This window comes from Hoplias malabaricus, chromosome 10, assembly GCF_029633855.1.
Source record: "Hoplias malabaricus isolate fHopMal1 chromosome 10, fHopMal1.hap1, whole genome shotgun sequence".
NCBI lineage: Eukaryota > Metazoa > Chordata > Actinopteri > Characiformes > Erythrinidae > Hoplias > Hoplias malabaricus.
The window spans coordinates 43,231,310-43,241,309 of NC_089809.1; the positions used below are offsets into that span (position 1 = coordinate 43,231,310).

Below are 10,000 nucleotides of genomic sequence, written 5' to 3' on the forward strand. Positions count from 1 at the left end.
CACAGGGAGAACACACCACACTTCTCACAGATAGTCACCCGGAGGAAACCCACACAGACACAGGGAGAACACACCACACTCCTCACAGACAGTCACCCGGAGGAAACCCAGGCAGACACAGAGAGAACACACCACACTCCTCACAGATAGTCACCCGGAGGAAACCCAGGCAGACACAGAGAGAACACACCACACTTCTCACAGATAGTCACCCGGAGGAAACCCACACAGACACAGGGAGAACACACCACACTCCTCACAGACAGTCACCCGGAGGAAACCCACACAGACACAGGGAGAACACACCACACTCCTCACAGACAGTCACCCGGAGGAAACCCACACAGACACAGGGAGAACACACCACACTCCTCACAGACAGTCACCCGGAGGAAACCCACGCAGACACAGAGAGAACACACCACACTCCTCACAGACACTCACCCGGAGGAAACCCACGCAGACACAGAGAGAACACACCACACTCCTCACAGACACTCACCCGGAGGAAACCCACACAGACACAGGGAGAACACACCACACTTCTCACAGACAGTCACCCGGAGGAAACCCTCGCAGACACAGAGAGAACACACCACACTCCTCACAGACAGTCACCCGGAGGAAACCCACGCAGACACAGAGAGAACACACCACACTCCTCACAGACAGTCACCCGGAGGAAACCCACACAGACACAGGGAGAACACGTGTGTTTGAACTGGTTCTCTGTGATAAACTTGGTTTCCCTCTCAGCTCCCAGTGAATATTGTTGTTAAATGGTGGCGCGTGGATCACGTTAAACACTCTCTCGTGGTTTTAGAGGGTGTTACACTGTGAAGCTGTGGAGAGTCTGAGCTGGTCAGATGATGTTCAGTGTTGGATCAGTGGCGTTCCTCAGCAATAATCAGTCAGACGCGCTTGAGTTTTACACAAACCTCGCACTTCAGAACACCGTCGCGCTCCAGATTTCTTGATGAGCGTTGGAACCACAGTGAACCGGTTTCTGGGTCGGACTCGTGGTTGTAAACTTTGGTTTTGCATTAACTTCATCAGATTTCACACAAGCTGCAGTGCTCTGTGGAATGTGAGCCCCGTACCCAGCTGGTTGGAATGGAAAAAAGTGCAAATTAGTTAAAAATTTATTTATTTTTTTATTTGTTTGTTTTGTTTACTGTTGTTTACTCTACCCCTTTAAATGTCAGACATGTTGGAAGGTGAGCTGCACCCTGATTGGCTGTAGTGCGAGGCGACCTCCCTCAGACCGCTCCTGTGTTTAAAGGGTCTCAGTGGGACAAAGGCAGCTAGTGAAAGAAATCTAAGATTGTTTGTGGAGCTTGTGGCCGCCGAATAAAACCGTTCGAGTCGTCTCTCGCGCTGCGTGGGTCCGTTCAGAGCGCTGAAACCCAACGTGCTCTGCTGAAGTATGGGTCTGTGTTTGTTCTTCCTCCTCGGTGGCTCATAACTTGGCTCCTGATTGGTCTACAGACTTGATTGACGTGTTGGAACGCCGAGAGCCTCAGCTACACAGGGATCATATTTTAATTGTTTTTTTCTAATTATTTAAGAGTTATATAAGAGTTCGTACGTCCTGCGCAGGCCAAACTTATTTCTGTCGCCTAGCTTTCAGCAGCTGTTTATCTGTTGAGAGGTGGATTAGAGGATTGACGTCTGTTTTAATGTACGTCTGTTTGTGATGTGTAAGTGGGGACCGGAGGAATTGCGTTCCTTGTAAAGCACTTTGGTTCTAAATGTGCTGTAAAAATAACATTTTTAAAACTTATTCACGCTGCTCTAGGGTCAGCTGCTTGTGGAATGATTAAACAAACCTGGCCTTCCTGGTCAGTATTGAGTCATTCTCTGGCAGCAGTGCTCACCACATGTCTCTGGGTTGTTTACAGAGTGGTTGGACAGGGCGAGGAGATGGACAGTGCCCTACAGCAGAGACTGGAGGAAGAGAGGGCTTCACTCTTGGCCAAGCTGGAGCTACTGGAGACGAAGAAGAACGAGGAGCTGCAGAACTTGAAAACGTCACTAATTGCTGAGCAGCAGGTAAGAGCTCAGTGCAGGTGTTAGTAGCATGGTTGATGCATGGTTCATGGATGTGTTGTGCTGGTGTAGAGTGGATCAGACACAGCAGTGCTGCTGGAGTTTTTAAACCCCTCAGTGTCTGGACTGAGAACAGTCCACCGACCAAAAACACCCAGCCGACAGCGTCCTGTGTCACTGATGAAGGACTAGAGGACGAGCGACACACACTGTGCAGCGACAGATGAGCTACTGTCTCTGACTCTACATCTACAAGGTGGACCAACGAGGCCGTCTGTTAATCTCTCCTCAGCTTGATCCATGTTTGACTGACACATCAGTCTACGGCGTAGGGATTGCAGCGATGAGGGCCTTGCAGATTTAACACAGAAGCATGTATTGGCCTTAATTTAATTGAATCTAATCCCACCTGAAGCCCTAATCCGCTGCTGTAGAGCCTCCCTTTTAAACCCTAATCTGGTGTGATCCAACTTAATGAAGGGTTAATATAACACACCTGTAAAGCAGAGGGACACGTAGAGTTAAAAATCCCAGTTCCTCAATGCTCTACATCAGCAGGGAATGTGTCCTTCACTGGGATTGCTCGCTCAGAGCCGGCGTGGCCGCTCGTATTCACCAGGTGCAGCTAATCGACAAGGCATTTCTCAGCTGAAAATATTCAAACACGATTCTGCAGAAACAAGGGTTTCACACAGCACTGGGCTTCTATTACTCAGTTTAGAACCAATACAGGAATGAAACGGATACAGATGCTGTTTCTCTCATTTCCAGACAAACTTCAACACTGTTCTCACGCGAGAAAAACTGAAAAAGGAGCAGATCGTTAATGAACTGAATGAGAAGCTGAAGGAAGTGACGCTACAGCAGGAGAAGGACAAAGGTGAGAAGAGCAACACGTATGTTTTCCTTTCAGTAAATATGCTTTCAGCTGGTTGTTTTTCTACTAGCACAGCCCCCCCCCTGTGAAATGTACCCTGTGATGTCATAAAACCCTCTCACTAACAGGAACCGCAGGCTCTGAACCCACAACAGTGTAAAGGTAAAGTCAGGCGCAGTTTACTTATCGTGTATCGCCGTGTTGTTGTTCGTTGTTTGGACTGAACTCAGCTCTACGACCCAAGGAGCGAGATTTTACAAGCGCTGGAGCTCTGCATTTTATGGTGATTGACAGGTCTCTGGCCAATGAAGGCCGAAAGTGATGTCGAAAGTGAGCTGTGTTTTTTCAATTCTAGACGCGTCTGAAGCAGCTCTCTGTATCTCACAGAAGGGGAAGGAGAGAGAGCTGCCGGGACACGGGCTCTGGCTGCAGACGCCTTCCCGCGTCACGTGTCACTCCCCCGCACCTACACGCACTTGAGCTCCACCCCCTAATCCTCAGGGTCTGCTGAATCAAGCTTCTGCTCGAGTGTCCTGACAGTTTTGTGTTGTGTTGTGGGACCTACAGGTTTGATCGAGACTCTCTCTGAGGACCGCGCCTCCATCCTCCAAGAAAAGAAGCAGCTGGAGGAGGAGCTGAGCCGTCTCCGATGCTCCGCCCTGGTCTCCTCCACCTTTCTGGCTCCCAACCCGGTCCCTGTCTCCGCTGAGCTTTCTGGAGCCTGTGGACACACCCCTGCGGACAGCCCCGCTCTGCCGGCGCTGGACTCTGAGAGGCTGGCGTCTGTGGCCGCGCTCCGAGAAGACGACAGGGTGGACTCTGCTGTGGAGGCCAGCATGATGACCATGCAGTAAGCCTTCCTTTTAAAACCACACAGTGCACCCAATAAAGACTAGCGGTCACAGTGTGTGTGGGTAGTGTTCCAGTGTTGTGTATGCTGAGGTGCCTTTTTTAATATTTAAAACAATGGGTTATTTTTGTTTTTATTTATACACAGCCTTTAGCAGACGCTCTGTTCCTGAGCTACTTACAGAAGTGCTCGACTTTGCAGAAAACACATCCGCTCTAGTACAGAACCCTAGAAAAAGACACAGAGAGATGCATAATAAACACATCACAGCAAGAGAGACCTGTAGTCAGGAAGAGAAATAAATAGCACAGTAATTATACACATTTCAGCAGGGGCTAAGTTTGGCCTTCTGCTTTCTCCACTCACTGTCCACTCTCTCAGCTCCGCTGTCCACTCCGGTCACTCTGTAGTTCCACACTTATAGGCTGTAGTCCATCAGCTGCTCTGCATACTTTGTTACCCCCTCTCCCCCTGTTCCTCAGCGCTCAGGACCCCCACAGAGCAGGTGTGACGTGGTGGTGGATCATTCTCAGCGCTGCAGTGACACTGACGTGGTGGTGGTGTGTTAGTGTGTGTTGTGCTGGTGTAGAGTGGATCAGACGCTCAGTTCCATTGCAGTGTGAACAAGTTTCATTCACGTTGGGCCCGAGGCCTAGCTGTAGACAGGAGAGTAAGCTAAAGCTCAGAAGTCGTTGTCGTTGCATGTGGGTTTGTGTTGAAATGTTATTGTAAAGTGAAGTAGTGTGAAGATGTGCTGCACTCACAACCGTATTCAAGATCCACTAAAATATAGCCACATTAGCCTGGTGCTACCTTAAAAACACCAGGTTCGGGTTGTGACTCTGACAAACTCTTTTAAAAAATAAAAAACACCTTTACTGATCCCTTAGGGAAACTACTTCTCTGCATTGGACCCATCCGTGTCAGTGAACACACGAACACACACTAGTGAGCAGTTCTTCTCAGACACACTAGGGGGCAGTGAACACACACACACCGCTGGAGGAGGGGCCTGTGACCACCTCGGCACCTGGGGAGGGGGCAGTTTGGGGGTTAGGTGCCTGGCTCAAGGGCTGAATGAACTTTCTCTTGTCAGAACTGAACCCGGTACATGCTTTTAATATACTTTAATAAATTAATAAATAATAACTAAAATAAGTGAATGTACCCTAATAAGGTACTTGATTTTCATTAGGGCCTTATAGAATTTGAATACAGCTCACAACTACATTCAAACCCTGTTAAACCAATCAGACGGCCCCAGTGTTGAACACTGTTGTGGAAAAGAGGATTAAGCTGAGACTCGCTATTATTTATTTATTCATTCATTCATTCATTATCTGTAACCCTTATACAGTTCAGGGTCGCGGTGGGTCCAGAGCCTACCTGGAATCAGTGGGCGCAAGGCGGGAATACACCCTGGAGGGGGCGCCAGTCCTTCACAGGGCAACACACACACATTCACTCACACACTCACACCTACGGACACTTTTGAGTCACCAATCCACCTACCAACATGTGTTTTTGGAGCGTGGGAGGAAACCAGAGCACCCGGAGGAAACAGACACAGGGAGAACACACCACACTTCTCACAGATAGTCACCCGGAGGAAACCCACACAGACACAGGGAGAACACACCACACTCCTCACAGACAGTCACCCGGAGGAAACCCACACAGACACAGAGAGAACACACCACACTCCTCACAGACACTCACCCGGAGGAAACCCACACAGACACAGAGAGAACACACCACACTCCTCACAGACACTCACCCGGAGGAAACCCACACAGACACAGGGAGAACACACCACACTCCTCACAGACACTCACCCGGAGGAAACCCACACAGACACAGGGAGAACACACCACACTCCTCACAGACAGTCACCCGGAGGAAACCCACGCAGACACAGGTAGAACACACCACACTTCTCACAGACAGTCACCCGGAAGAAACCCACACAGACACAGGGAGAACACACCACACTTCTCACAGACAGTCACCCGGAGGAAACCCAGGCAGACACAGAGAGAACACACCACACTCCTCACAGACAGTCACCCGGAGGAAACCCACGCAGACACAGAGAGAACACACCACACTCCTCACAGACAGTCACCCGGAGGAAACCCACGCAGACACAGAGAGAACACACCACACTCCTCACAGACAGTCACCCGGAGGAAACCCACGCAGACACAGAGAGAACACACCACACTCCTCACAGACAGTGGGTAAATGGCCAAAATGGAACTTGTGGATCAGTTTAATTAATTTTACATAAAAGGAGCAAAGAAAGACTAAACTATAAATCATGCAGATTTTATGAGTGAATCCAAATCCTGTAGAATTCTTAAAAATGCAGTGCTTTACTGATTTTACAAACATTTATAACTCAGTGATACTTCTTTATTTCATTATTAGCTCTGCGCTACATTTTCCTGTGATATAATAATCATATAGAATTAAAAACCACATGGAAACAAAGACTTTGATTATGAAGAACTGAAGCTGCGCCCAAGTTCGGAAACGGTGTTGAACAGAAAGAGACGCAGAGAGCGTTTGATTGTGAGGCTTAGAGAGAGAGAGAGAGAGAGAGAGAGAGAGAGAGAGAGAGATTCTGTGAGGCTGTGATTCTGTAGTTGGCAGCCAGTTTTTATTTATTTTGACTGAACTGTGAACTAGGAAAGAGTTTCTTAGAGAAGTCTGTGTGCGTTAAAAATACACTGCATGTGAATATCAGTGCAGTACATTCATCATAACGTTCCATAATCATTTAACTGGAAAACCCTTCTTTAAATCTCTGTTGTTTTTAGTGATAACACACTGATGCTGTCAGAGGAGAAGCAGCGGATTCTGATGTTGGAAAGAGTGAGTAAACATCACACACACTGACCCTCATTCATCAGTGCAGCGTTAGTTCAGAGAGGAGCACGTCATGAAGTACGTCCTGTTGCTGCTGTGGACATTGTATCACTTTACTTTTCTCTTAAATTAATCTTTTTTCTCTCGGATTATTCCCTGGTCACACATAGTAAAGGTTTTATTGACGTAATGAAGTATATCATTTCATTTCTGGTGATATTCAGTGTCTATGTTAGTGCTGCCCTGCTGTAGAGTGACTTCCTCTGTCTCAACATTTCAAAGCCTAATGTCCTGAGCGTCTTGTGAAAATGAGAAATGAAAGTTGAATGTGTCTGAAGCCCTGTGCTTCTGTTCCAGACGTTGCACATGAAGGAGGAGGAGAACAAGAGGCTCAGCCAAAGACTGGTATGTCCTCACTTTAACGTTGTGTATCAGATTATGGAAATGTGCTGAACGTTTATAAAACTACTGCCCAGGGGCATCCTGTTACTGTGGTAGTGTTTCTTTACTTAGATCTGAGAGATTAAAGCTAATATTAAAAAAACATAACAAAAACATCTCTCACTGTCACTGTGCAGAGCTTTCTCACACACACTCTCTCTCTCACTCTCACACACACACACTCTCACTCTCACACACGTACACAAACACTCTCACACACTTGCGCGCGCGCACACACACTCTCTCACTCTCACACACACACACACACTCACACTCTCTCACACACACACTCTCACATACTTGCACGCACACACACACTCTCACATACTCGCGCGCACACACACACTCTCTCTCTCACTCTCTCACACACTCACGTACACACACACTCTCTCTCTCCGTCACACAGACACACATACATTCACACACTCACACACACACACAGACACACAAACACACTCTCTTCACTCACACACACACACAGACACACAAACACACTCTCTTCACTCACACACACACACGCACACACTCTCTTCCTTTCATAAGGAGTGTGTAGCCTACAGTGGTTTCTGTCAGTGATGAAGTCATAAAGCAGCTAACGTTGTGTATTTATTTTTACAGAATTATTGTTAGTGACGTCCTGGAGGGTAATAAATGTGTAATAAAATGGTAAACCAGGTTACGTTCAACAATAAATGAATGAAATGTGCCTTCACTAGCAGTAGTAAGGTGTAATATCAGTGTCATGGCCCTGAAACATTTACTCACAGCTAACAGATGCACGGCTAATTCATGTGTGAATAGACATTTTTATTACAGTAACATTCCCATAATCCTCTAGTTATCTTCCCCTCTGGAAAATAACCTGCGAACAAAAATGCATGAATTAATTAAGAGATAATAGACTCGAGGGAGTGCTTTAATGTGAGACACCGGCGCTGGTGTGCTGCGGACGTAGGCACGAGGCCTAAAGTTCAGTCACCAGCGCGACCCACGAGTGTGTTACTGCGATTCTACCACAGTCTGTGAGCCTTCTGTGAGATAAAATATCTCCTTTCTGTCACACACTCCTTTTTGCCGTTTTTGACAAACTCTGGACCTTGGTTCTGTTCAGTGTGGGCTGCGTTTACTCCAGTTCTGATGGGAACCAAGGCTGCGTTATTCAGAGCGGCTCTGGGTCTAAATCAGGACAGCGCCAGGGTCAGAGATAAACAGAGAGTCAATAAAATGTCCTGGTTTAATTCGAGTGATAAACACTAAACGATGCTGAGTTCTCGCTGTTTAAGAGCTCTCTCTCCGCGGCGCCTCTGCTCCCAGAGACGGAGAAGCGCAGTCAGTCCGCACGGCAGCTCACACACATCGGACTGAGCTGGGATTGTACACACTGTGCTGCCAAAGGCGCGTTTGCTTTATTTTACGTTTAACGCGTTCCCTTCTCTGAGATCACAGAGGTGACCGAGACACTCCTCTTTATTCAGACAGTGAACACGCGTCTAACGAACGTATGACAGGAGGCCGAAGGATGTTCTGACAGTGACGGTGTACGTCTGTGTGTCTGTGAAAGGCTGTGAGAGCTGTCGCGGAGAGCGGGTGCTTAGTGAACAGTGTGTTATCAGCTGTTAATTAAACACCAGTCTCTTTAATTTGATTGAATTACCTTTCCCACAGGACCGCTCTTACAAACAGGGTTAATCCTTTATTGACAGTGGTATAGCGCTGCTGTGACGAGAGTAAGACCCAGTGGAATGTGCTCCACAGGAGCTGCTCGGGGCCTAACCGCCTCAGGTGAGGGTTTATACGAGACTCGGTGTTATTTCACTGGGTGGAGCGTGTTCGTCTATCCACATGACTGAAGCTCGGACTCCCGTCTCCATAGGAATGTCCCTCTGCTCTTTTCCCATTGGACAGTTCTGGGTCTGAGCTTCAGTTCTCAGATTTGGGCTGAAGTTGTTTAGCTCAAGCCTCCAGCTGTGTTCCTGAGCGCTGAATGTAGAGCTGCAGACTCTGTCTCTGATTGGTGTTAAGAACCTGAACCACACCCCTCACTGTTTAAAACCCTCTCAGACGTTGAGTTCTAGGGGTTCGTCAGTAAAAGAGTATGAAGATGAGTTGTTTATTCATAGCCGTCTGGAATAGCTCTGATTTCTCAGTTTAGCCGGATAACTTAAGCCTGTCCAATAGGAACAGAGCTGAGTGGGAGACTGTGTTACCTGTCTAACACCCCCCTGAGCTGAGGCTGCAATGCTGCTGGTGACCACTAGGTGACAGAAAAGTCTAATATTCCAAGCCCTAACCACAGCAGGGCCTTTTGTATCAGACAGATCCTCCCAAGCCACGGTGTTCTGTGTTAAACATTTCTCTGGCGCTGACAAACTCCACGAATTAAAAATACAATCTCTCATGTTCACCAGTGAATATTACAGTCATTAACGGTTCCTATGGCAACATGGTGAATTTGGTGTTAAATCTACTTTGTTAGTGTATTTTTCCTTTAAATGACACAGGAACAGATCAGAGTTCTGAAGCTGTGAGTGGAGCAGATTTCACAGAAACTAGAGCGACATTAAAGAGGAATTAATAACGGATTAAGAGCAGACATTTAAAACTGTTAACAGGGCCCTACAAATGCACATTAAACTTATTTACATTTACAACAAACCTCCGCCGTTCAGAGTCCACTTTTCCACAGAGTCAAATGAACACAGCACAAATGAAACATCACTAAAGCGAGCTGCTGCGGTGACAGGGCGTGAGGTCCGGACTGTTCTCTGGTCAGTCATTGACCTGCTGAAGTGCCTGTTGTGTCCGGCGCTGATCGTCTGTCCCTCTTTCTCTCGTGCAGATGTCGCAGAGCATGTCCTCCGTGTCCTCGAGACATTCTGAGAAAATCGCCATTCGAGAGTGAGCATCTGTCC

The 10,000-nt window shown here is 47.5% G+C and overlaps 1 protein-coding gene across 3 annotated transcripts in view; it reads left to right on the top strand.

The window, feature by feature from the left end:
- Positions 1-10,000, top strand: part of rb1cc1 (RB1-inducible coiled-coil 1) — a 36,412-nt gene that overhangs the window by 24,739 nt on the left and 1,673 nt on the right. For all 3 annotated transcript variants that reach the window (XM_066682500.1, XM_066682502.1, XM_066682501.1), the window contains 6 exons: positions 1,902-2,052; positions 2,821-2,929; positions 3,494-3,776; positions 6,599-6,653; positions 7,005-7,052; positions 9,928-9,986. In XM_066682500.1, coding sequence (XP_066538597.1) covers positions 1,902-2,052; positions 2,821-2,929; positions 3,494-3,776; positions 6,599-6,653; positions 7,005-7,052; positions 9,928-9,986 — 705 coding nt within the window. The remainder of the gene's footprint in view (positions 1-1,901; positions 2,053-2,820; positions 2,930-3,493; positions 3,777-6,598; positions 6,654-7,004; positions 7,053-9,927; positions 9,987-10,000) is intronic.